The sequence below is a fragment of the Blastomyces dermatitidis genome (genome assembly GCF_000003525.1).
Source record: "Blastomyces dermatitidis ER-3 genomic scaffold supercont1.3, whole genome shotgun sequence".
In the NCBI taxonomy this organism is placed as follows: Eukaryota; Fungi; Ascomycota; class Eurotiomycetes; order Onygenales; family Ajellomycetaceae; genus Blastomyces; species Blastomyces dermatitidis.
Genome location: NW_025544776.1, coordinates 7,050,383 through 7,075,538, shown reverse-complemented (window position 1 = coordinate 7,075,538; position 25,156 = coordinate 7,050,383). Strand labels below are relative to the sequence as shown.

At 47.7% G+C, this 25,156-nt stretch overlaps 10 protein-coding genes across 11 annotated transcripts; 3 read left to right on the top strand and 7 right to left on the bottom strand.

Moving 5' to 3' along the window:
- The first annotated feature begins 31 nt into the window (after nt 1-31).
- BDCG_03800 (FarB protein) lies at nt 32-4,049 on the top strand. Its single transcript, XM_045419460.1, has 3 exons — nt 32-991; nt 1,119-1,600; nt 1,662-4,049. Exons 1-3 carry the CDS (start codon nt 616-618, stop codon nt 3,594-3,596), a joined length of 2,793 nt encoding a protein of 930 aa, XP_045275758.1. The 5' UTR covers nt 32-615; the 3' UTR covers nt 3,597-4,049.
- On the bottom strand, nt 1,847-8,635 carry BDCG_03799 (major facilitator superfamily transporter). Its single transcript, XM_045419459.1, has 4 exons — nt 6,074-8,635; nt 5,643-5,970; nt 3,903-5,574; nt 1,847-3,835 (listed from the first exon to the last, which is right to left on the bottom strand). Exons 1-3 carry the CDS (start codon nt 6,428-6,430, stop codon nt 4,445-4,447), a joined length of 1,815 nt encoding a protein of 604 aa, XP_045275757.1. The 5' UTR covers nt 6,431-8,635; the 3' UTR covers nt 1,847-3,835; nt 3,903-4,444.
- A 141-nt stretch (nt 8,636-8,776) lies between these two features.
- BDCG_03798 lies at nt 8,777-10,267 on the bottom strand (the record flags this gene model as incomplete). 2 transcript variants are annotated; one of them, XM_045419458.1, is made up of 4 exons in its annotated part: nt 8,777-9,687; nt 9,781-9,841; nt 9,931-9,948; nt 10,016-10,267. In XM_045419458.1, 4 exons carry the CDS (start codon nt 10,020-10,022, stop codon nt 9,141-9,143), a joined length of 633 nt encoding a protein of 210 aa, XP_045280619.1. The 2 variants fall into 2 exon arrangements, with proteins under 2 accessions (XP_045280619.1, XP_045275756.1); XM_045419457.1 differs by lacking the exons at nt 9,931-9,948; nt 10,016-10,267 and having other exon boundaries at nt 9,141-9,908.
- Nucleotides 10,268-10,408: 141 nt separating this feature from the next.
- BDCG_16783 (uncharacterized protein) lies at nt 10,409-11,668 on the bottom strand (the record flags this gene model as incomplete). The annotated part of the gene is made up of 1 exon (XM_045425982.1): nt 10,409-11,668. The coding sequence occupies one exon, from the start codon at nt 11,666-11,668 to the stop codon at nt 11,267-11,269; it is 402 nt and encodes a 133-aa protein (XP_045280618.1). The 3' UTR covers nt 10,409-11,266.
- BDCG_03796 (uncharacterized protein) lies at nt 10,902-15,702 on the top strand. The gene is made up of 5 exons (XM_045419456.1): nt 10,902-11,783; nt 12,064-12,159; nt 12,387-12,916; nt 13,047-13,311; nt 13,384-15,702. The coding sequence occupies exon 5, from the start codon at nt 14,376-14,378 to the stop codon at nt 14,949-14,951; it is 576 nt and encodes a 191-aa protein (XP_045275755.1). The 5' UTR covers nt 10,902-11,783; nt 12,064-12,159; nt 12,387-12,916; nt 13,047-13,311; nt 13,384-14,375; the 3' UTR covers nt 14,952-15,702.
- On the bottom strand, nt 11,983-12,837 carry BDCG_16782 (uncharacterized protein; the record flags this gene model as incomplete). The annotated part of the gene is made up of 2 exons (XM_045425981.1): nt 11,983-12,320; nt 12,378-12,837. The coding sequence occupies 2 exons, from the start codon at nt 12,835-12,837 to the stop codon at nt 11,983-11,985; spliced, it is 798 nt and encodes a 265-aa protein (XP_045280617.1).
- On the bottom strand, nt 12,865-13,119 carry BDCG_16781 (uncharacterized protein; the record flags this gene model as incomplete). The annotated part of the gene is made up of 1 exon (XM_045425980.1): nt 12,865-13,119. The coding sequence occupies one exon, from the start codon at nt 13,117-13,119 to the stop codon at nt 12,865-12,867; it is 255 nt and encodes an 84-aa protein (XP_045280616.1).
- On the bottom strand, nt 15,616-18,564 carry BDCG_03795 (DnaJ domain-containing protein). The gene is made up of 3 exons (XM_045419455.1): nt 17,598-18,564; nt 17,447-17,512; nt 15,616-17,274 (listed from the first exon to the last, which is right to left on the bottom strand). Exons 1-3 carry the CDS (start codon nt 17,671-17,673, stop codon nt 16,220-16,222), a joined length of 1,197 nt encoding a protein of 398 aa, XP_045275754.1. The 5' UTR covers nt 17,674-18,564; the 3' UTR covers nt 15,616-16,219.
- Nucleotides 18,565-19,122: 558 nt separating this feature from the next.
- Nucleotides 19,123-20,930, top strand: BDCG_03794 (COPII vesicles protein Yip3; the record flags this gene model as incomplete). The annotated part of the gene is made up of 2 exons (XM_045419454.1): nt 19,123-19,502; nt 19,529-20,930. 2 exons carry the CDS (start codon nt 19,123-19,125, stop codon nt 20,928-20,930), a joined length of 1,782 nt encoding a protein of 593 aa, XP_045275753.1.
- A 1,911-nt stretch (nt 20,931-22,841) lies between these two features.
- On the bottom strand, nt 22,842-25,114 carry BDCG_03793 (phosphotransferase enzyme family protein). The gene has a single exon (XM_045419453.1). The coding sequence runs from the start codon at nt 25,021-25,023 to the stop codon at nt 24,097-24,099; it is 927 nt and encodes a 308-aa protein (XP_045275752.1). The 5' UTR covers nt 25,024-25,114; the 3' UTR covers nt 22,842-24,096.
- Nucleotides 25,115-25,156: the final 42 nt, after the last annotated feature.

Below are 25,156 nucleotides of genomic sequence, written 5' to 3'. Positions count from 1 at the left end.
AAGGGGAAGAAACATTTCAATATTTGGCTCTGGAGTCTGGACTACGGAGTAACTTACTCAAAAGCCAGGGGCAAAATATCCCCAGCCTAGGCTGCTGAAGTGTGGAGTCCCAGCTTCCGGCGCTCTCCAGCGTCTCCCATGTGCGTTTTTGACGCCAAACATCGAGCAGCGCAGTCCTTTTTGCCCGTCTCACCCATCCCCCCCGGTCATGGGGGTTCGGTAACTACATATTTGCGACTGCTGACGTTGCAGTCTGGCTGATGAATCCAATCGGTCATGCCCCGAATGTTGTTGCCTCTCCTCTCGGCATGTCGCTAAGTCAGACTCGGGCATCCCACCCGCCAGATGCAGATGAGATGGCGGTGGCCCACTCGGTGTTCAGAACCAGGGCTGTGGATAGGCCCAGAGCTTGGGAGTAAAGACGCCATCGCGAATTCTGGGGTCAAAAATGGGCTAGAAACACCCCGCCTGTTATTAGCGTGGCATCTGTAGGTGGGTGGGTGAGCTCCCTGCTCTGCTGCTCCGAGAACGAGGATAGAAAACGTCCCCGGATTCCCCTCTCAACCCCGTCCTTCATATTCCACCCTTCCTGTACTCCTTAATCTGCAGACCACCATGGCAGCAAATACGCCAACACCAAACATGCACCCACAGAGAAAGAGGAAAGCTGAGGACGATGCTCGTCCGGGGACCAAAAGGCCTACACAGAAAAGAGCCTCGGCAGCATGTCGTAGCTGTCGTGCTCGGAAAGTTCGCTGTGATGTTTTGCTAAAGAGCACACCCTGTACCAACTGCCGTCTGGATGGAGCCGAATGTATCATTGCAGATAGCAAGAGGACAAAATTTGCCCGTACGGCTGATGGCACAACGCTCCTGATTGGAAATTCCCAAAAACATGCCGGCAACAAAGATTGGAATGCAGCTGCGGTTGTGGCACCGAATAATGATCCCATTAACGCATCTGACCGTGGGAGCGTTGAACGAAGCAATGGTAGCTAGTTTTTCATATTTCGTCCATTCTTAACATATATATCTTGCCCATCCCTAGTTTATAGGAAACTCTGGTATAAATAATATTGGAAACACAATTCCGCTGACTCTGCTTTTACACATTCAAGAATACGACAGCAGCGACAACGAATTACAACAGAAATCTGCATCTGATCCAATCATCGCGCATGACATGATCTTATCAAACATGTTCTCCATCATGCATCAGCTTTTTGGCCCCGCCCCAGAGACCATTCATAAGCAGCCAGACATAGACCTTCCCCGATTTATCAAGCAACACTCCATGGAGCTCGAGTCCGATGATTTCAGCTACCTTCATAAGAAAGGGGCTTTTGAAATCCCCCATTTCGCGTTCCGAAACGAGCTTCTGAAGAGCTATGTGAACTATGTGCATGTATATATGCCTTTCCTTGACCTTGAAGATTTCCTACAGACCATCTACGAGAATACCGGAAGGAAGCGGATAAGTTTATTGCTTTTTCAGGCCGTGATGTTTGCTGGAACCGCTTTTGTTGATATTAAACACCTACGCATGGCCGGCTATCAATCTAGAAGAGCAGCGCGGAAGGCATTCTTTCAGAGAGTAAGGGTAAGTTTGATTGTTTGGTGTGCCTAATATGAATCTAAGATTGAAGTTGACAATTTTGAAGGCACTCTATGACCTGGATTATGAAGAGGATCAAATCATCGTGATCCAGACATTAATGCTCATGAGCTATTGGTTCGAAACTCCGCACGACCAGAAGGACTGCTTTCACTGGATCGGCATCAGCCTGGCCCTATCCAGACTTAACGGCATGCACCTTGATATCACAACTGCAGTGATGGATCCCAATACTAGACGAATGTGGAGGCGTACCTGGTGGATTTTATATAGCCGAGATAAGACTATTCCGCTTGGTATGAGGCGCCCTGCAAGACTCAGAGAGGATGACTATGACCTGGACATGGTCAGCCTCGATGATTTTGAACTCCAACCATTGCCAAACCACCTGCGGCAGATGATCGGAGGCAGCGAAACCCTAAGCAACCAGTCATATCAACAGGTTTTGGCACTCCTGTTTATTGAGAAGGTAAAACTGTGCCGCCATTTACATCAGGCACTTGCGTTGCAGTATCGTACTCCGGTCCACGACGTCGAGATGATGAGAGGTTCACGGATGGCTCTTATCCCAAAAACAGAGGCAACGGATATCGCGCAAATCAGGTATCATGACGAGGGTCTAGACAAGTGGTTCGCGAACACCCCCAAGGAAACACGATATTCCCCACAATTCGCCTGCGAATTATCCGAAGCGGAGGAAGTCCTTCACCTTCATCGCAGTATGCTCAAATTACTCTACCTCGCTACACGCAGTACCCTACATCTCCCCCAAATAATACGAGCCCTCCCAAACAAATTACAACCCAGCGAATTACACCAAGAATCCCTCGAAAAAGTCAGATGCACCGCCGCCGAAATAACCGCCATCGCACAGGACCTTCACCACTTAAACCTTACCCGCTACCTTCCCTCAAACGGCGCCACCCCGCTCCTCTCCGCCATCGCAGCGCATGTCATCGACCTCAGCTCCTCCGGCTCCGCGATAAACTTAACCAGCCTAAACAGCCTACACCAATGTCTGCAGACCATTCTCCGCCTCCGCGAAATCTACCCGGTCGCCGACTCCATCACTTACTCCATCGAAAAGATCATGCGGGACATGGGTGTTCAACACTACCAACAGCAGCAACAGCAGCAATACTCGCATAACCCATCGGCGACAACAGCGATGACGACCTTGACGACGCAGGGCCAGGCGGGAGGCGCGGTAACCACACCGTCAGATTGCTATGACCTTGCCAGCGCAGGGATGGATTGCTACGGCCCCATGTCGTCGCCCAAGGCGTGTCCACCCAGTTTGAAGATTTTGGATTCTATCGTTAGCCACCCGCGTGTGCGGGAGGGGAGCAGCAGCGTTTCTTCGTCTGCGTCTGAGAACGGGGGTGAGGCGGGCACCAGGGGTAGAGATGTGGGCGAGGATAAAGATGGGCGACCGGGTGAACACGGGAATGAGATGGGGGTGAAGAGTAAGATCGAGAACCGAAATGGCAATGGCAATGGCAATGGCAATGGCAATGGCAATGGGGATGATTTATGCACGCCTGTGTCCAGTCACAGCAACCCAAACGCCTACGCCCATGACACCACCAACACGGGCGTCTGCGGTTTCTCCATTGACCACATTGCACAGCGCCCGTTACAAAACCCAGCTGAACCCGAAATGGGCGCGGGCGCGGGAGCGGCCACTGCCACCGAATCCGAACCAACACCACACGAGCTGGGCAATACACTACTCAGCCAGGATATGGACGAACAATCCATCGACACCATGCTGAAGGAGTTCGCAGGGAACTATAGCATATTTGAGATGGGCTATGCGATGGGCGAGGAGGATGGGGTGGGTATTGGTAGTTTACCTATTACGATCGATGATGGCGATCTACTAAATGGCAGCAGCAATTTCGTGGTCGAAAGGAAGGCTAATGATCCCGCCGTCTCTGATGGTGGTGGGTCAGAGCAGACTGTTCGGCTTTCGGTTTGAGATGGATATTTCCTTTCTTTATTTCCTGTTTTTATTTCTTATTGTAGTTTTTCGTATTCGACTCACCCGTGGATCCCGCATGAATGCATGCGTAATGTGATGATGAAATGAACATGACAATAAATTTATAGTTTCCTGCGTCTTCGTCTTCTTTTGCTTGTGAAAATAGTAATACAGAAACAAAGGCGAACTCACTACGTATGAATTGCTCAATTATTTGATAAAATTCTATCCTACCCCTATCAAAGCGGTGACAGTTAGTCGACGATAAGTTTTAACTAGCCCCAGTCAAAACTAAGTACGTACACTGCATAATCTTCGTTATTTAAATCATTTCGATTTCTTTTATATAGCTCTATATCTATCTAGCTCAACAAGGTGTAACCTACCATTAAACGGAAACAACTCAATGGCCATGATTGGAGGTTTGTTTTTTTATTTGTTTTTTTTTTTTTTCCCCTCTCTCTTCTGATGGAAAACCACCGCATGTCGATGTGAATGATCGAACAAAACACCTTAAGGGATAGTCGTGAAAATAGTACAGGGGCCTGCGTTCTTGTGTGGTACTAGTGGGAAAGAGCAGAAGTTGGGTTGAGCGGAATGTGGTATCAGCGACGAAAAAAAAATAAAGAAAGAAAAAAAAAGGGGGGAAGAGGATATGCAATGATACAATGGTATATAGGGAGAAGTAAAAGGCAAGAAAAAACTGGACAAGGTAATACGCCAAAGAAAACCGAGTCAAAACACCTAATATTAATATATCGTAAAAAAAAAGAGAGAATAGAAAATGACAGAAGAGAAAAGAAAAAGAAAAACATGACAAGAAAAGCCCGGTATCCGACATTTCTCTAAGCAACTGAAGCATCAAGCTTTTTCCCCTTCACACTCTTCCACTCAACACCAAGCGCTCCAATAATCCCTAGCGCCGACATCGCAACCGCGGCATACCATGTCTCCGTCAAGGCAGAGTTATACACCTCCTGCACGGCATCAAGGAATCGCTCCGGAATCACTCTCTGCAACGACGTTGCACCTTCGCGTAATACGATGGTCGGATCGACCTCCGGCGCAGCGGAGACAATACCTGTGAAAAGCTTGTTGGTGAATATGTTCTGGGCGACGGAAACGAAGAGGGCGCCGCCGAGGAGTTGGGAAAACATGGCCACGACGATGCCGATTGCAACGTCTTGGATGTCCAGGACCACTTGGGGGATGAGGATGGGGAGTTGGAATCCTATTCCAATGCCAAGGCCGTAGATGACTTGATAGCCGATCCATTTCGGGGAGCCGGTTTCGGTAGTAAAGGTTGTGAGCAATGCAGCGCCGACGGTAGCGAGGACGGTAGATATGTAGAAGAATGGGGTGAAGTATCCCATCAACGAGATTGAGACGCCGCCAATAATCGAGCCGATCACGAGGCTAAGGACCATGGGGATAGTCATAACGCCGGACTTGGTTGCGGAGGAGCCCTTGATCGCCTGGAACCATAGAGGGAGATAGAAGACGAGGATAAAGAAGGAGGAACCGAGGGTGAAAGCGAAGAAGCTGGCAAATCCCATGCTACGTTTTTTCACGATGCGAGGGGGAACGGTTGCGTTTTCTCCCTTCCAAATCTGGATGATGACGAACGCAATGATGAGGACACCGAAGAGAACGAAGAGGGCGATGATGCGGGCGTTGCTCCATGGGTACCTAGTGCCTCCCCACTGAAGCGCCAGAAGAAGGGAGACAATACCGGGCATGAAGGTTGCTGTTCCCCAGGGGTCCAGCTGTGCTAATTGGCCCTTCCAAGAATCTGGCTTCTTCAACGTCTGCTTCGGATGGGCAAGGAAAATGAAGATGGCGGCAATCGTGACGGCGCCGATGGGAAGGTTGATGTAGAAACACCATCGCCAGGAGACCTTATCCGTAAAAGCACCACCCATCAATGGTCCGGCTACAGAGGCAATACCGTACATACTGCTCAATACGCCATTGTCTATTTCAAATGCGATTAGAGTGGTTGACAAAAAACAGAAAACACTAGGGAAGAGGGTAAATACGTACACATGGGACGTTTTTCCAATGCGACAGAGTAAGTGATGATAATCATAGCACCACTGAAAATGCCCGCTGAGCCAATTCCAGCAATGGCGCGGCCGACGATCAAGGCTTCCGAGTTAGGTGCAGCACCACAGACGACCGAACCGATCTCGAATATCAGAATTGCAGTCAAAAACACCCATTTGACTGGGTAGAAGGAGTAGAACTTCCCGAACATCAATTGAAAGGCGCAGGTTGTTAGTAAGTACGAGCTCCCGTACCAACCAACATCATCTAGAGCTTTAAAATGGTCCGTGATCTTGGGAATGGCGGTGGCGATAATCGTGTTGTCCTGGTACGGTGCACGAATTTTGTCAGTGGACTCAATAATACATCCCAAGTTGAATCCGAAGATGCGATTCTGGAAGGTTGGATTGAGAGAATATTTCGCGTACCAGTGCAACAAGGAGAACAGCAAGACACAAGCCGACGACAACAATTATGAGAGGAAACCCCGAGAGATAATTTGTCTCATTGCTGTTGTCATCTTTTGCGTTGCCATCTTTTGCGTTGTCGGTTGACACTTCTAATCCATCTGCTCCCTCTGGTATTCCGGAGAGCGTCTTCTCGTCTGCACCTGCTGTTGCCTGTGGCGTGGGAGCTTCATCGTGTGTGGATGCATTGTCTTTCTCCGGCTCGATAACAGAATCGGGATGGCTTGGTACTGCTGTGGAAGCAGAAGAAACTGGACCTACTTCCCCCGTCGCTTTAGCATCAGAGCTGCGGGAGAAAAGGGAGTTCAAAGATTTCATAGTTTAGATATTCGAATGGGGATGCAGTAGTTCCCGCTGACCGCGGCTTTCTTCACGCTAAGTAGGATGTTAATGTAAAGGGCTGAGAAGAATAGCGTGGGGATCGAGGGTCTTCTACGACAAACATCGTTCGGAAGGGACAGCAAAAAAAAGGAATACGAGAAAGCGGGAGAGACGCAGATGGGCGTGGGATCAGATTAAATATCTCTCGCAAAATTCTTGCATAAAATATCGAGCACGAAATGATCATGAACAAACAAAGGAGAGGAGAACAGAAAAAAACCTTTTCAAGCTGGTCCCCGTCCAGCTAGTTCAGGACAAGTCCACGAACTCGGGAGGCCAAAGATTGGCTAAGATGAGAACAATTCGGCGTACGGGTAGATTTTTTTCCCGTTGAAAGCAGTGTGGGCATAGTTAACTAATCCTTGGTTTTCAGGGTCAGGCAGGCAGCATACGCAGTATAATTGTATTTTTGATGTTGTTGCAGAATCTCCATCTGTTTGGTTTGAACCTGACAGATTCCGGACTTTTTTGAGCTCTTTCCAGCAGCCACAGCTGCGAATAGCCAATAATATGCCCAATGCCGCCCGCTGCGCCTTCACCGTCATTTCATTTACCCTAAAGTGGTTAGTTAGTTAGCATTTCCAGCCCAAACGCTGGAAAACTCATGGCTGTCTCTGAAGTTTATGGCCCGAAACGTCCCGTTCCATTATTATTATTATTATTGCCCACACGGAAGTTGTTTAGTTACATGAGATGTCGGGGAATCGGTCCTTGGGCGTTCCAGTGTGTGCAAAATTACCGTGCTCATCTTTGCAGTCGTGATCAGAAACGGAGACGGCAGAAGGCTTATGTGCCCCGGCCGAACCTAGTACGGAGTAGTTGAGATTGACATAGTTGTTCTCTGGGTTTGTCCTTGGGTCGCATCAAAGATTTCTGGACAATATAATTGGTGATTCCTTCACTGGCGACTCAATTAACATCTCGTATTCCGCGTGTCGAGCTGTGGCTTGAAGTCTGGAAGCGAGAACGTGGTTCAGGCCCGAAATTACGTCTTAGCGCCCTCCTTTAGTCACGTTTTGATTCGATCATACGGAGTACTCCGTACATAGCTAAACGAATACCTACTCAAGGCGTTCCAGGGTTTGCTATGCAATTGGGACGTTGCACAACGACGACAGGCCGTCATCAGTCTCGTCAAAAAGGGCCCTTGGAACGCAGCCGCGGAGTTTCAGCAATCCGCCTGACTGACTCTGGCAAGACTAGTTATACGGGTTCTGCTGTAGTAGTAGTAGTAGGAGGAGTATAAGAAGTATATAGTATGGAGTATAAGAGTAGTATACTCCGTATAGGTTAGGTATATAGGAGACATTCTGCTGAGGTTGAGATAGGATTTCGCACTTTCCCTTGTTGGCGGTGGGAATTCCTGGGGCTTAGTAATCCCGGGGACTTGAGCCTCCGAGCCTCCGCGCTGCCGGATCAAACAAACATCGTCAACCCGATGCGATGCTCAGCGGGTTGGAAAGGGAATAGTTATACGCTGTACATTATCCGTACATCTATCTTATCTATCTTATTATTATTATAATTCTTGACTAACTCTTGGTCTGGCTGACCAGGCCGCCGAGAATAGCTTTGCATCCGCTTCCGAGTCATCATTCCTCCCTCCCCTCCTCAGGAGGGCGATCCATAGGACTTCTTGCCGCCCCATGCCCCTCGTAAGAACCTTATATAGTTCCCGCTCTCGTGCTTCGGAATGACCAGGAGGGCAAGGGGAATTGTGCAGCCCTCCTTATCCTTCCTGGATGCTATCGAAGGGCGGGGTTCTATGTCATCTCCTAAACAATCAGCGCGTTCCTTGACAGGATCAGATTTGGAAAGATATGATATGATGCTCACAACTCTCCTTCACATGCAACACTCTCATGACTTATCTCCACACTCCACACAGCGCCCCGGAATATCCTAGCCTCGTCCGTCCACCTCTCTACTCCGTACTGGGTACTCCGAACTGCCTCTTGAGTTGCCAGAACCTTTATCAATCAGTGCCGCCTCCAAGTTGTTGTGAGAGCAAAGCCTCTCGGACATTCGCTGCGGGAGGTGTGTCATAGCATAGGAGAGAGATACTACCGCCCCTCCTCTGTAGCCTTAGACCTATCGGAGAAGATTGTCTCACTTTTCCGTAAAATAAAACCAGACCAAATCATAACACTGCTGCCTCCGTATGTAACAGCTGGCTAACGTGGCATATAGTTTTTCCTATTCAACGTATATTCTCTTGTTAAACGGTTGATTATTAATATCTTCAAATTCCCCAATAGCAATCCCATGCGCAGTACAGTACTGACTCAAGAAAGGTTGTACTTCGCGTAGCACTGTTAATCCAATATGTAGCCCCACCAAAATGGAATGGGATGGAATGGAATTCACTGGCTAATATTGTGTCCCTGACGGCGCATATATTAATTATTATTGAAAACTGAGTGCAGATATTTTGGATTCCTTATGTGAAAATGTACCAGCCGAATAATGCCAGACCATAGCAGCAAAAATACATCGAACCATTTGATCTCCAGAATCGATCTACAGATATTTCCGCACCAAGATGGATACCTGAACCCACTCAGCCAAAGGAACGAGCACCCACCTAAACCCCACACGCCCAAGAATTAATCCGAAAATATAAAGAGAAAACAAGCCCGAACCCGGGTCACGAAACAGCAGACCTCAAAACCCTCGCCGCCAACTCACTTAATAGCCTCGCCTTATCCTCACCAGGCAACGCCTGGAAAACCTCATAAACACTCTTCCCCCTCGCATCCCTCACCGCCCCCAGTCGATTACCCGCAACAGCACCCGCCACCGCACCCGTGAAATTCGCAACAATAAACCCCAACGCCGCCCCGCTCAATCCACCCACAATCGCCCAGAACCGACCCGTCGGCCTCGTCCCGCCATGCACAGCGTCGTCTTCCGACAACCCTTCCTCGCGCAGCATTTCCTCGAATATAGAGCCGAATTGGTCCGAGGCGAAGGAATCGGACCCTGTTTCCGGGCCCGATGAGAAAGCGGGTGGTGAAGGGGTGCGGGGTTTCCTCTGTTGTTGTTGGCGGCTGCGCCCGTTGTCATATTGGCGTCGGCGGGTGGGGTCGGAGAGGACGTAGTAGGCTTCGTTTACCTTTTTGAAGGTCTCTTCGCGCGCAGGACGTTCGGGGGAGGTGGTGGGGACGCGGTCTGGGTGGGATTTTAGTGCGGCGCTGAAGGATGATGATTTGGTTTTGTTGGTTAGTAGAGGTCGTTTGATTATCGGGAAGGTGAATTTTCGGAGGGAAGGATTGTTCTTTGCTGACCGTTTATATGCGAAGCGGATCTGGTGCTCCGTGGCTGATGGGTCTATTTCGAGGATCTTATCTTCAACAACAAGGGTTTGGTAAGTAACAAGTACACACGGTGAGACCTGTAGAGGAGGCTTCGACATAATTAAATAAAACCAAACATACAATAATCTACACCGGTGTCTATTTTATATCTCCCATTAGCCTCTAGATTGTACAGAGTAAACAGCTGAGCTAGATATGTTCTTACCGCCCATGATTTTCTGTTCATGCGGCGCTCGATGTCTTTCGATGACAGGTAAAACAGCTTCAAATGAACGAGAATGGAAAATACAAGCGATAAGAGTGCATATATGTAGATGTAGAATAGATGGATCCTGCAATGTCAAGTCGCATGGAACTTTTAGTAGATATGGCCCCCCACCTACAGTTAGTTGTTTATAGTTTATAGTCAGGTTTAAAACGTCAAAATGATGACATGGGATGCGCAAAAGAATAGTTGCAGATTATGTAATGAGCATGTTAAACTAAACATTGACTTAACTAACTACGCTGTAACAGTGTGGTTTAACTTTCAATGTTAGTTAAAGTTAACTAACGACCCAGATACAGATTATTTAAGGCACTAAAGTTCATGACATGACTTTGCATCAAATGGTGTGAAAACATTGTATGAACAGATCAACTGCAGTGGTAGTGGAGTGGATCATATCAACTTGCCCTAAACACTTCTGTGCTTGTCGAACTTGATTTCTGCGTAGTTCTCCAGAAACTCATCGGGGATCTTGGTTTATGAGGAGCTGTCTGCGGTCTGGCATTTATGTCCGTAGTGTCTTCGAGGATGATAAACTGGGCGTCGTATAGGCCCCAAGGAGCCCAGCGAGGAACAGATGAAAAGAGGAAACAAACCGAAAAGAATATCGGCCACAAAGGGAAGTTTGAGTCCAAACAACAATGGTATAGGATAACTTAAGTCCTTGCGTGCGAATTAAAACGGGGGCTTAGTGCAGAATTGCGGAAAATGAAAGAAGTTAATTCATGTTCGAGTTTGGAAACGAGGAGATGTTTTAAAAAAAAAGGCAATAGTCACCGCCGCCTTTCCCTCCATCTCCTGAAGATATTCAATGACTTGTCTTCGCTTTTCCATTTCTCCTCTGAGCTGCTGTCTTCATGTATCTCTTTAGGAGCCGACAGCGCTGAACTCCGTGCTGTTAACTGGGTTTCAACTGAACCACCTGTAGAAGAGCTAAGCATCCCTTAGCTGCTGCTACTGCTCTTTCTAGCACATGCTGTCTCTTTGCCTTCCTCACCACGCTCGACAGCTTTTCCATCTTTCTTCAGCCTAGCAATGACAAATGCCCAAATACCACCGCTCCATTCTCCTCAAGCTTTGCCAAATTAACCGAGTTTGAGCCACTCGGTCTAATGTTCGTGCACAATTTCTTCGACCCAAGGAACTGTACCGGGACAAAATGTCAGTTCCCATCTGCTACCTTGCTCCTCAGGCACTCACATGGCTTGAATGGTTGACATGACGTGGCCCATGTGATCTTGCTTGGGATCTCGCCGACGCCCAAGCCTGGTTCGATCCTCTGTAGCTGTTTTTCGTACAACATCTTGAGGGTGGAACAGAAGTGGCCACATAGTCCATGCCCGCGGGGATAGACTTCCAACGACTGCAGACAGTGTCGGGGTTGTCGGGCCGAATAAGGTCGCCGAAGCCGTTGCCAACAATTGTGGTAACCCCAATAGAAGGTATCAAATCCTCCCACCCATGACCCCACGAGTGTAGATGCTTGATGTGAGTGTGGATGGTGCCGAGCGGCGTAATGACATCTAGGATATCGAATCCAACCCTACCTTTACGGCCAAGATCTAGAGACTGGGGGATCTTTAATGCCATCCTCTGAAGCCACTTTCACCTGCCTATCAACTAGGATCTCCATTGTGTGTAGTATCTTCTTCACTCGCTCCTCAAGGGTCGAGTATTTTATCACCTGTTTCCAGTCATGTTTAGGGTAAGGTTATCCCAACTTTTCAGTGTCTTCAGTCCTGCAAGACGTGCCGTACAACCATCCCAGGTGTCTGCGAGCTGATGATTGCAAGTAAGAGAATATGGCCTTGATAATTCTGAGGGAGAAAGTCTTTGAGTGCAGAAGTAGTATTGCTGCCTGAGAGCCGCATCTCTGTATCATCTGCATTGTCAAAAATAAGAAGTCACTTCCCAGCATTAGTTTGACTGAGATTTTTATTGACTTGCTTCTTTGCCTCTGCTGACTCTACATCTCGGGTCCCCAGTGCCTCTGCAATGGTCATGTATGCTTGCTCGACACTCTCAAGACTAGTGCATAGAATCCAGAAAATGGAGCACCTGGAATCTTCATCGCGCATGCGGTATGTCAACTCCAGGGCAAATTGAGTCTTTCTAAGTTCGCAAATAGCAATCTTTCTTGGTCCATACCGAGAGATATAATTTTCCATTTTGTTGATTTCATGCTGATGACCAACAAATCCTGGATTTCTTTCAAATGGGGCCATCCAGTAAAGTTCTCTCCCTACAGAAAACCATTATTAGCATGGTTATATAGTTTGACTATGATTATCTTACTAACCTTCTGTAGGCATAGGTTTCCAATACTCTAAGAAAGTTTTGGCAGCTGAAGCACCACTTGCTGCAGCATAGGCTCGCCAGGTTTTGTTTTTATGGCTATCGGCATAGTCACACACCCCCTTGATCATGATGCATGGAACATTATCCCACACTCCTCCTGCTCCCTCCATGTCAAACCCAATGACCCCTTCTTCGCTGATAATTTTGTCGCGGCGCTCTCCAGATTTCATCACTGTGTAGATAGATGCCATTTTCCCAGTATTGCACTGATGCTTTGACTGCTTCAGCACCGTCTCGGCGACGCCTATCTCGGATTTCATTGCAACCAAGACTACTGCAGTTTTCCTCCAGTGCATCTTCACAGATATCATCTGGTGAGCTGCCATGAAAGCAACAGCAGCTAACCGAATCATCCTCACTGTAATGCTTGTGGTGATAAGAGGATTCAAAAAGAACGTCATCGAATTCGGGATGCTGCCACAGTGGCCCTAATAGCTGAATAAGACGAAGATTCTGGGACATCTGCTCTTGAAATTCAATGCGTGTTCGTCTCGCCTTAAGACTTGTGAAGAAGAGGGTTCGAATTCCTTCGACTTCAGGTTTCCGATGGAAACTGAGTATCGCCTGCCAAAATCATATTCAACCACGGCATCGATGATGACATCACCAGGAAATATTCGCGTATCGTCAAATGGGTATGGAGCTCCCCCACAAGGTTGTCTCCTGGGGTCATGCTGGACCATTCTTGGTAGCTTTGTCACTTGAATTTAGATATTGAGGCCAACTGTTAATCACAAGAAGAAGCAGATTTATGGATTTAACATGATCATGCCCGGGTCAGTTTAATGAGCACGAAGATGAAGATTGAGGGGTAATCAACCTTGTTTAACCTGCAAGGTTGTTACTCTTTTGTGAATGTAGTTAGCCAATGATAGGTAATTTAGGGCCAACTTTACTCATATGATGAAAATTTCGAGATGTTTTGGGTGTCAAGCTGATTTTGCAAGCCACTATACGGAGTATCTTAGGCTTGTGGCCAGCACAGAACACCGCGGGCGACGTCTTCTGCTCCCAAACCTGTCGCCTGGCGATTGAGCTGGAGAGGCGCAATTACTCCTCCCTCGATCCCAGTGTAGCCTGGCTCCCCCACACGCTTGGAACGTGCCCTCCATGCAGAGCATCCCATTACAACAGAGCTCGTTCTCCGCCACAACACAATCCGAGCTGAGAGATGATACAAGCTCTTTTGACCACATTCGAGAAAGGAAAAGACGAATCATCAATGGATCTCCGAAATCAGCTTGTGTGACAAAAGTTATCTCCTTGGGATCCTTATCCTCGGTACAGAATCACCAGATCCCAGAATGTTCATAATTCTTGCATTTCTAGAAATAGTTCTTCTCCGTGCGCCCTCATTCACGACAAAGAGACACAGATGGATATATATAACCCACATTGCAATTGTCCAGGCTGGAGCATGATGTAACTGTTGTAGAGGGACAGGAAGACCTTGACTGGACAGTATCAACACGTGACACAGCTAAGCGCGGGTTCCGCGGAAGTTTAAAAGCTAAACTAAATAAGGTTAGAATGTGATCCAGCCTTCCCCAGCCACTTCTATTGGAACCGTTCAAACGCTCCCCTGATGTACAGACCTCCTGTGTATAGACAAGACAGCGGGAGGAAAGACATCAAAGCATAAACACTTCAATGCCGTTGTCCCGCAATCTCGTCTTCCGATTGTTGCCATGATGAGATAGAGCAGTAACATCCCGCCCTTTGAATGTGTCCTCAGTCCCTAATCATCCAAGTCTAGCGGGCCTCTGCTCACTTTCTGTATCTATACATATCCGGATATACCTCATGTTTCCCCTCTGCATAAGAGCCAACGCCCACACCTAGCCTAACCAATTAACCTGCCCGAATCCAATTGCACCACGCAGCTACCAATTACCTGCATAACAAACATAAAGCGGTAAGCAGCCCTATCGCGCCCTCAATGGACTGGCTCTACCCCTTCAGCGACCTGAGCCGTCGCCGCAGCACCAGCAGCACCAGCAGCCGCCGACGCTCACGCAGTCGAGACCGCTACTCAACAATATCCTCCCGCCACAGTGGCAGTCATAGTCGCAGCAAAAGCCACAGCAGCCCGTCCCTCTTCAATCTGGGCGGGCACGCCAACCGCTCCACCGCCTCCGCCGCCTCTATCTTCTCGGTCGGCAGCGCCGCCTCCTCCTCATCGCGCCGCGCAAAGCCGCGGTCGGGCTTCATAGCCCGTACCGTGCGCAAGATCAGACGCCTGTTCCGGCACATCTTACGCTATGCGCGCAGCCATCCGCTGAAGGTGTTTTTCATGGTTGTCATGCCGCTGATTACGGGCGGCGTGCTGCAGAAGTTGCTCTCCGTGGTGGGCGTTCGGTTGCCGCCGTTATTGGGTGGAGGGCATGGTGCTGGGTTTAGGGGGGGTAATGGCGGTGTTGGTGGGGGTGGCCTGGGCGGGATGCTTGGGGGAGGCGGCGGGGGATTGGGGGGGAGTGTTGGTGGACTGATGTCGTTGGCGAAGATGTTTGTGTGAAGCGGACTCGAAGAGGGTGGAGCGGGGAGTGACTGAAAGCGAAGGGGCTGTTGGATATCGGAGCCAATAATGGAAGGGAGAATTAATATTATGGGGCAGCGGGGCCCTGTATAGCGCACGAACGGGACTGGATGAGGTTTGGAATGATCTATCGTTATTTTCGCGGAGCTTCACCGCCATCAGCACTTGTGTGGAAGCCAGTCCGCACATACAACATGTCTACCTTTTTTTTTTTTTTTTTGGGTTGGCTTTTTGTATTTTGGATCCTATGTTGTTTCTTCTTCTTCACGGTGGAATTTTTCTGAAACGAATTCATGAAACGCCAAAACATTAACGAATCAGGAGGAGGATGTATATCTGCATGTGTCCCAACGAATGGGGGATAGAACGAACACCTTAACCAAGATTCCACCATGACGACCCATATATGATAGATACCAGAAACTGAGTTTTCCGAGCTTGTTCATTTTTGTTTCCTATTTTTCCTGTATTTTCCTGTATTTTCATGGTTCACATATTTCCTTATCAGATCGTTTCTGTACGATGCGTTCTCTATTCCGGAGCGCTAGAAAATCCCTTGGCAAGAAGACCAGCTCCTGCCTGTTCTTCCGCGTTAGAAAGTTTCATTCCATGCATGACATCCTTTACATGCATTTCTTGAAAATTAAAATCTAAGCTACTGTATCTATTCATACAAAGCCGCTTTAATCTGCCTAACTCGTAGACTAAACTATGGCTTGCTTCAAGACTATGACACAAATGTAGTTACAGGTAGCTGGAGTAGAAAAATGCGTTCCGTACGTATTTACATCTAGTAATAATAGCTGGTGCAGGTTTACCCGTAACTTGCACCCGGGACCTGTAACTCTCCTGCTCGCAGCCGCTTGACTCTCACCAAAGTGAGTCTATTCGGAAAGTATATTGCATAAATGCATTCAGGCCTATCTAAGTACATATGTGAATAAGCAGTGAATGGTTCTTGCATTGGGGGGAGGGGGTGGGCTTGCTAATAGAGAACGACAGGCCGAGGAATAAAATTGATGGCTGGTCTAATGAGATGCCAAAGTGTAAGAAATGAAATATGGGATGTACTTAATAGTATATTTTAGATAGTACAGTACAAGAATGGAGTCGGTAGATTAACAGCAGGAGTAAATTATAATACAGCTCAGTCGATTGCCGTAAATCCATCGAAATAAGATTGAAATCAAAATCAGATCGAGAAAGAAAGAATTGACATTGACACCGGCACCAAAAATCAAATCGAATCAACCCCTCTTACCTCTTCGCCTCGACGCCGCATTGTTGGATCTCTTCTTAATCCCCACAGCCACAGACTCATCGACATCAGTATCCACTGCTTCCGCTTCTCCACTACCAGCAGCAGCATTACCATCGTCGGCCGCTGAATGATCCCCAGTGGCACCCACAAACCTCCCCACGCTCTTCCTGTAAGCCCACAGTGGCAGCTTCACGGCGAACGTATCCTGCACCCTAGGCCGCGGAATCTCCTCGACATCCAACAAAAACTCCTCTTTCACCCCATCCTCATTCTCTTCTTCCAAAAACACATTCCCGCCAGCGTCCACGATAAGAATCTTGCCGTTCTCTGCCATAACGCGCTTTCTATCGCCGCTGGAGCCAATCACACTAGTCTCGCCGCTGGGTGACGCGGTGCCAGATGAGCGGCCCTTCTTCTTCCCCTCCTTCCGATTCTCCTTATCCATCATCCGCTTCTGCCTACGATTCATAGCCATAGCACCTTCGCCCGTATCCGCGCCCGATCCCGAGCTGGACCCAGCGCCTCCGTTCAGCTGGCCTAGGCCCGAAAGGCCCTTAATGCCCAGCTCGTCTCCCCACGCCGCGCGTCGCGCATGTCGAATATACCGATCGACAAACTCCCGCTGCCTCTTCCAGCTCAGCACCAGCGCGCCATAATGTCCCGCACCGCCAAATACCACAAAGAGGCCAAAGAGCACGCTTCCTAGCCCAGGTCTGAAGCGGGAATAGTAGTAGCCCGTCCCCTTCCACTTGGGGAACCCATTGCGCAGAAAATGGTCGTAGCGGTCTCGTTCGGGCCCCTTGAGGATGTTATGGACGACGCCTAGGCGGGCATAACGTTCTGTAGCAAGCTTGACAGCTTGCGTAATTTCGCGCTGGGAGGGGCCCTTGGAGGCGTGTACACCGGGTTTCTTGAGCTGGTTGGTCGTGTAGGTGGCAACGAAGGTGCGCTTGGCTTTGTCTGGGTGGAGTTGTTTGGATTTTTTGCGGAAGGCTTTGAGCAGGTCGGATTGGGAGACGGTGGGTTTTACGCCGAGGAAATCTAAATGAGAGTTGGGGTTAGCTGTTAGTAGGTATCGTTATTCATTCATGACGTTAATTATATTGTTATTGTTGTTGTTGTGTTGGTAGGGGTTACGTTGGGTTGTTGATGTTGTATATCTGGCCGCAATATAATGAAAATAAAAAAACAAAAAGTAGCGTCGGGTACTCACCGTAGAAGGTAACATTGAAGCCTTCAGTCTGCTGCACCTCATCTCGCAAGCGGAAGATCTCATGATCTGAATGTAATCAATGATTAATGAGCCCGCATGTACATACATCACATAGAGCAGGGGAAGAAGTGGTCAGAATCGCATATCGAACCTTCTTTGGACCATGCAGCCACCAGAACCAGCAAGGCGGAGAGGACGAATAGCAAGCTTGCCAGCGAATGCCTCATTTTGGGCCAGAATGCAATAGATGGGGATTAGAAAATAAAGGAAGACAGGATGTCGGCGCCCAACGACGCGGGGATGTGCGTGGGTAAGGCTCAAAGTCAAAAAGAGAATGTTCCAGTTTTGTCAGAATATGTTATTTTAATACGCCAGCCAGGGCAAAAGGCTGAGGTCGAGGCGAGGGAGGCTGAGGCGGATTTCCCACGTCTTCCCCTGGTCGTGTCAGTGGTATTATTTTCGTTTGTCTGTGTGTCTGTTTCTTTCTTTGCCTCGCGCTGTTCCCAGCAACTTGTATTTTCGTTTCTCCACCAAGCGGCATCAAGATCCCAACGTGGACCAATCAAGCAATTGCAGCCTCGCCGCAGGTTCAAAACGTCGACAACGAGAACAAACAAAGGCAAAAAGTACAGCACTTGATGTGATGAGAATGTGGGAATCTGCAGACTGCAGACAGGGAGACAGGGAGACAGGGAGACAGTTAAATAGTCAGTTCGAGAGTTGGAGAGGAAAGAAAAAATTAGTTAATGACGGGGGTGTCGTTATTTAGGGCTTGTGCAGAAGGGATTTAAATGAGCAACCCCCCCCGTCGCCCGCTCTCTGGAACCTCCCTGGTCTTCTTCTTTATTTCGTTTGATCTTCTACTTCCCCCTCGCCGAATCCTTTTCTCTTCTTCCTTGGTCCCTTCTGGCCTCGTTGGAGTGGAGGAGAAGAGAAGTTGGCGGCCATGGAGGTTGCTGGCGGTGTTATTGGGTAGCCGCCGTGAGGCTTTTCCCAACATTACTGCGCATACATCAGCATCTAAGCCTAGTATGTCCACTCGCATTTTACATATCTCCTGCTACCCCTACTGCCTCGTATGATATGATATTTCTCGACATCATCATTGAATCTTTCGCCGTTGAAAATATAGTTCCATTTATAGAACCCAGCCCTAAACCTAAACCCAATCAGTTAACACAGGCACGTGACGACACTACCCCCTTTTCGGCCAGCCTCAGAGCGCTGAGTCAGCCACACTGACACTCCAGCCCTGGCGCTTTCCCCTTTCCGGCGCAAGAGACCCAGCTCCTTTTCTTTTGGATCTCGACAAACAACTGCAAGATTCGCTCTGACAACGGACTACATACTTCACCACGTTGCCCCGCACGCACTATACGATCTGAGACAATCAAAGACAACATTTAATCCTGCTGCCTTGAGTGCATTTCCGTGAGAGAAAGGCCACATAAGAGCGGTACGTGGCCCGTCTTGGTGCCGCAAACTTAAATTGCGCAACAACCCCCAGAACCCAAGAACCCAGAACCCAGCCCCCTTACCATCAAACTAATTCCCCTGTGAAGAGATACTGATTTGCTTGTTAAATACTCCGTAGAAAAAGAACCATTTGATAACTTCTGAACAACTGCTCGACCTCCTCTTTTTACGAAATACACATTTCCCAAAAATCTAACGCAATGGCCCGTCTTCAAATTCCGCTTGACGCCTTGACTTCGCGCCTCAACCTGTCCGACAGGTTTGCGGGAGTTCGCGCCCAGTCTCTCACTTCCCGCTTCTCCAATCTCAGACCAATCTCTGAATTTTTGGATATTAAGAGGGTTTCCAAGCCTGCCAACTTCAGTGAAGTCCAGAGCCGTGTCAATTACAACTTGAGCTACTTCTCCAGCAACTATGCCGCCGTCTTTATCATGCTCAGCATATACAGTCTACTCACGAACCTCATACTCCTCTTCGTCATTCTCCTTGCCATTGGCGGCTCATACGGAATCGGTAGGCTGGAGGGGCGGGATTTGGAAGTCGCCGGCTTCCGTGCTACAACATCGCAACTATACACCACGTTACTCATTATCTGTATTCCCCTAGGTCTCTGGGCTTCCCCACTATCAACTGCGCTTTGGCTCATTGGGGCGACTGGAGTGACTGTTTTGGGCCACGCTTCGTTTATGGACAAACCAATCGAGAATGCTTTTTCAGAGGAGGCGGTCTAGATGGTCGGCCGCGAACTCCTTACGATTCGCCCCTATGGGGAAGACCATCAGGGGCACGAGTGGGGAGATCGAAAAAGGAGGGTTGGCCGGAGCAGCTGGAGGAGTCTGTTCGGATAGAACAGCTGGGTATTGACGACTATGACGATGACGAAGACGATGAAAACGAAGGTGTTCTCTTAGGGCCGCCGTTCGATCCAGGCCGGTTTCATAACAGTAATATGCGCCCAATGTGCCCTGGTACGTATCCTGGTGTGCGCCGAAAAGGAAATAATTATGATTTTGACGACGATGAAGTTTGTGGGGAGGAGTACTCGAGCGGTGACGATGACCAAAGCGAACATGGTCTTGTTGGAGAGGACCCCAATAGTACAATGGCCTATGCTATGCAGCTGGCACGGCGGGATCAGCAGGCAATGCTCGTCGAGCGGGCCTTGGGCAAAATAAGGCGAGCGCAAATGCAAGGGCAAACAAAGGTCATGCTTTCGCAGCGGGAACTTGATGCATTGGAAAAGAAGAGGCAGCAGGATGGCAAGGTCAACGGTTCTAAACCGAAGGACAGTAGTGGGCAACCAGTCATCGAGAACAAACCTATAGCATCGGATAAACGAATACCGGGTGGATATGCTTCTTCCACTGGTTCTCCCAGATTCCGTTCGCCGACTGTTGAACCCTCGAGCCCTTCCTCACAGAAGCCTCGTTCGCGTGCACCCTCGATAAAATCAAGCAGGATGTCACATCATATGGATGCATCACCTCGTAACCAACATCCACCGATGTACCCGCAGCCCCTTCCATATTTCGTTCCGCAAGAGCCAACTGTTCGGCCAGGTTCCTCTTCATACCAATCAAACCCGCGTTCTGGCTCCAGCTCGAACAACCATTCAGCATATCCACCCCATCACCATCCCTCGCCCTATTATACATATCCCTTGCCTGCCACAGATACCCGCTACGGGTATTCGACGCATACCCACCGAAGCGCCCCACCGCCACATATAGACGCGACCTACCAACCCATCTATCGCGCTATGTCTGGCGACTCGTACATGATAAACCACTCATCCTCCGATCCTTTCATTGTGCAGCATGCTTCGCGCCTCTGCGAGTCTCCGCGATCCATGCGCAGGAGCAGCGGGAGCAGTAGCAGTGGCGACAATGGTGTGCACAACATTTCTGTGGCTGAGAGCCCGAGCGTGCCAGTAGGGTCTGAGAAGAAAGTCTCAAGTGGTAGTGGTAGCGGTCACGGGCGTATCCGCCGTCGAAAGCGTCGTCATTAATTAAACTGGCTTTGAATCACATGTCTGGCCTGACTCGTTCCCTCATCATCATCGTCACCGTTTCTGAACATAACGTAATCTACCGTTGTCATCGTTCTCATCGTTGTTGTCACTTGTCATCAATATCTACCCAGTTCACCGTGCATAGAACAGAAAAGTGAACAGACTCATCCGAGCGGCGTCTCCGTTCCATCCACCCGCCTTGTTTTTATTTTATTTTTATATTCTTTTACTCTTACTTATATATATCTTTTTAATTGAAGTTCCGTTTTCAACCATTCGTCCTTCATATCCACTTTACTTCTCGTCCCTTCAACTTTTATAGACTTATCTTCCACGCCCCAATCACTCGTGCCCCTTCTTAGTAGATTTCCTCCGTCTGTCCTCCTTTCATGGAAATTTTGAGGTTTTGGTTGTTTTACCTCTTTTCTGGCTTGATCATGCAGAGGAGTCTTACATGCTCGGCGAGGTTCCTTTTTTTTCGTTCCTGGAAATACAAAAATGAAATTTGAGGGTTACCTTTTTTTGCATACAAGGTGGGGGTTTTATGTTGTGCAATTGTTGTTTTCGCTCTATTTTGTTTTGTCTCATATTTAGTTACTAGTCTTTATTCTCGTTTCTTTTGATTTTCCATTTGAGATGCTACGCTTCTTGATGCATGTGGATAGGCATTGTATATTTTCTGCTACTTTAATTATTATTGTTATAATACAGGGATTTGATTTGGTTACCAGAAATGCTTCACCGCGGATGAAATTTTACCACTGTGCATTTGTTTTCTTTCTGCCTGATCTGTACGTCTTCACTTAACCTTTTTTAAACCTCTTTGAGTTATTAGTTAGAGCAGGCCTTGTTATTTTTCAGATAGAGAGGAAGTATTATGAAGGCTGTCATTTTTCTGAGCTCTAATCTTTGTTTCTTTCTCAATTGATTTTTCAAGAGCTGAGATGACCACGATGCACAGCTCATGGTTCACTCTAGCAAACTGACGGGCTACTTACTGGTACTGGTACGTACCTGACTGCAGATATGGTTTGGTCCCTGGACTCCAGTATTTATTTAACCAACAGTAGTCCATGAGAGCCCCGGTAGCGCCTTGGCGTGGGAAACCAAGGCGTGCGGGTGGACTGTGTTCACAGCTGGATTATGCAGCCAGGTTCAGCTGTTCAGTGCTCATGGAAGACTGGCTGAAGAAATTTGAGCTGTTTCTTGACTATGACTTGGATATCTACAGCTTGTTCTTCCTGGCCATCTTCTCCATGTACTTCCCCTTCTTGACCAGTGAGGTGAAAGACACCACTGCACTTGACATCACTGACCAGCAGAACACACACAGCATGCCCTTGCTGTGAGAGGTGTCATTGAGCTGTTTAAACTTGTAGAATGTGAAGATGAGGTCAATCATGAGATCTTGGCTTTCTCAATCTTACATGACAACAGGACAGTGAGAATCTACAGTCATTATGCAGTCATTGAGAGAAGCAAGACTTTCTTCTACTGTCACTCTATCAGAACATTTGACTTTACAGAGCTGGATGGCAGAGAGAAGTGAACTGCTTACACATTTATGAGGAATGTTTATGACAAGTGAGTGCTGGATTATCTGAAAAGAATTCACTTGGCTAACTATTGATGTGATTCCTTCTGAAGTAAATTTTGATATTTCTCAGTCAGAACTTGAACTCTCTCAATCAAAACACCTCATACTTTTTGAGTCAGACAAGCTTTGTAACCTCAGCAGAAGCTACACTCAATACTCTCTTCACTCAACAGACACATGTCTTGAAGTGGCCAAGGAGGCAGAAATAGTGTGTTGGTGTTGCGTGTTTAAGATAAGAATGAATTACTATCATTTCACTTGCATATGCTATGTCAACTTGATTCAGAATATCTCCAGAATATCTTTATATCTTTCTGTAAGCACATTACCCATAGATATCACACGTTGCGTAGTCGTCTGGATCCCCTGCCATGGATTCGCCATGAAAATCGTGTGATCATTTTGTGTTTTATTTAGTACCATAAAAGTCGCGTCTAGAAGCCCATAAAGCACTTCTTAAGAGCCGGAACAGGTCTCTTGATGATCTGACTCAGGAACTGTAACTCCAGGAACTCCCTGAGTAAATGCTAGGACAAGCCACTGGTTCATTTTCAGTCCAAAAACTAATGGAATGTGAGTTCTTCATATACCGAGACAATGATCAACCGCCGTGTCAAAAAGGTTATCTTATGACAAGTTACATGTATCTATTAAATACAGACAAAGCTGACAGTTTTCCATTCCACTTTCTTCACGCAGAGCCTACCACAACCTCTTTATCAATTTTATCAATCATGGCTTTACATCAGCATCAGTCATCTTTAGAAGAGGTATTGAACTCCCATGACCATCATGATCTCTTTTTTCTTTGTTTTATTCTTCTTGCCCATACATACTAGCCTTCTGGAAGTGTTTTCTCAAGAACCTGGCTGAATACAAACAGATTTGGGGCAAGATCCACATCAGCAACACACCTCATGATTTGGCGAAGCTTCTAGACTCTTTGCAGAATCATGTTGTCATGAATATGGAGCAACAAGCCTGTGAAGAAGCCAAGGCCGGACTAGCTGTGTATTATAAGGTCAGAGCTTAGAAGTCAACACTTCTCACACCAGCACTGAAAGTTGTTCTAGGTTGATATGAAGACATTTGTAGACAATGTCTGCCATCAGGTTGTGAAATGTCATATTGTATGCAATCTCAGCCACCTCTTCACACTCATAGATGTTCTAGTATTCTTAGATGAGGAGGTCAAACTCATCACTTTAGAGCCAAATAGTAGATAGGATAGGCAAAAAGAGTTGAAGATCCTTGAAAAACATTTAGAGGAAAGCTTCTTTGAACTCCATAGTTAGGATTGTAGGAGCTCCAGGTCAATGAAAGTTAAACTGTGCAGGTTTTCCAAGTCTGCCTCACAAAGTCTAGATATAGCATGGGAATAGCTTATTGAACAAAGATTCAACTGATATCTTGAGCCACTAGTCAGCAATTCTCGGGCGTAATGGATGACGGGCGCAGGGATGAATAGGCGACTGGATTGACGGGTGACCACATCTCAATCAAAACCATGTGTTGTCAGCTAAATCATGGTAGTAGTACTATTTATTTACAAGTTTGTAGCAGTTATCAAAATAAAATTCGTCTCGCTGCTGCTATTCCCGAGATATCCCATTTACGGGGCGCAGTGAGATCCATCCATTTCTGCCAATCACCTGTCTGGCAAGCAGGCCTCATGATCTGCGCATACTCCCAGTAATCAGGGTACCAGCCGGCATACTCCCAGTCGAGGATGCCGGTAATGTGATAATGGTCATCAACCATGATGTTGCGTGGGGCAATGTCGGCGTGTGTAAAAACCGTACAGGACGATCGAGGGAGCATGTCTGGTAGCTCATTTTTATATCGCAGACCACCAAAATGAAGGTAGCGGTGGTATATTCGGGCTCTGACATCTTCGTCTGTGTATAAAGGGGTTCCACAGCGGTCCAAGTCTTCAATTAGAGGGTCAAGAGTTGGCGAGCCGTCAGCAAGACACTGGAAGAACTGTTTAAAGGCAGGTGGTTGTGAGATTTCTCGGAGTTTGGCGATTTGATCCCATGTCTCACAGCATATAGACTTTTTTGTTTCACTGTTCAACTTATCCCATAGGCTTTCTAGTGTAGTGCCTGGAATAGTTGTCATCCCAATCTCGCCGCTGCGATCACTTATGAGGCTGTAAATAACCTCAGGAAGAGGGACAGAGGTGTGCTTTGCTACCAGCTTCATAGCTTCAACCTCAAAGCGCCTTACAGCTGTTCCACCCTTGGAAACATAAGAATAATCTCGCTCAAGAACCAACCGACCACCTTGCTTGCTTAGAACAGTAATCACATCCCCCTCTAATGGTGGTCCTTTCTTCGCATCAGGCGTAATTCTGAAGAGCATTTTATCCAGCTTGAGATAAGTCTCGCCCACATGGAGATTTTCAGATGCAAATGGAATGCCATCCTCAAGGTTGTGTGTGCTTTCTGATTTGGACACTATTAGGGCCGGGATTGAGGCGTTGGATGCCATGGTTTCGGGTGCTTAGGCTTGGTTTCTGCAGATGTGGAAAGAGAATTATCCTTCGTCGCATGCTTTTAAAACATTTGATGCCCAATCAACGAATATGTTGCGAGCGACTTCGCCGACATCCATGTCTAGCTGG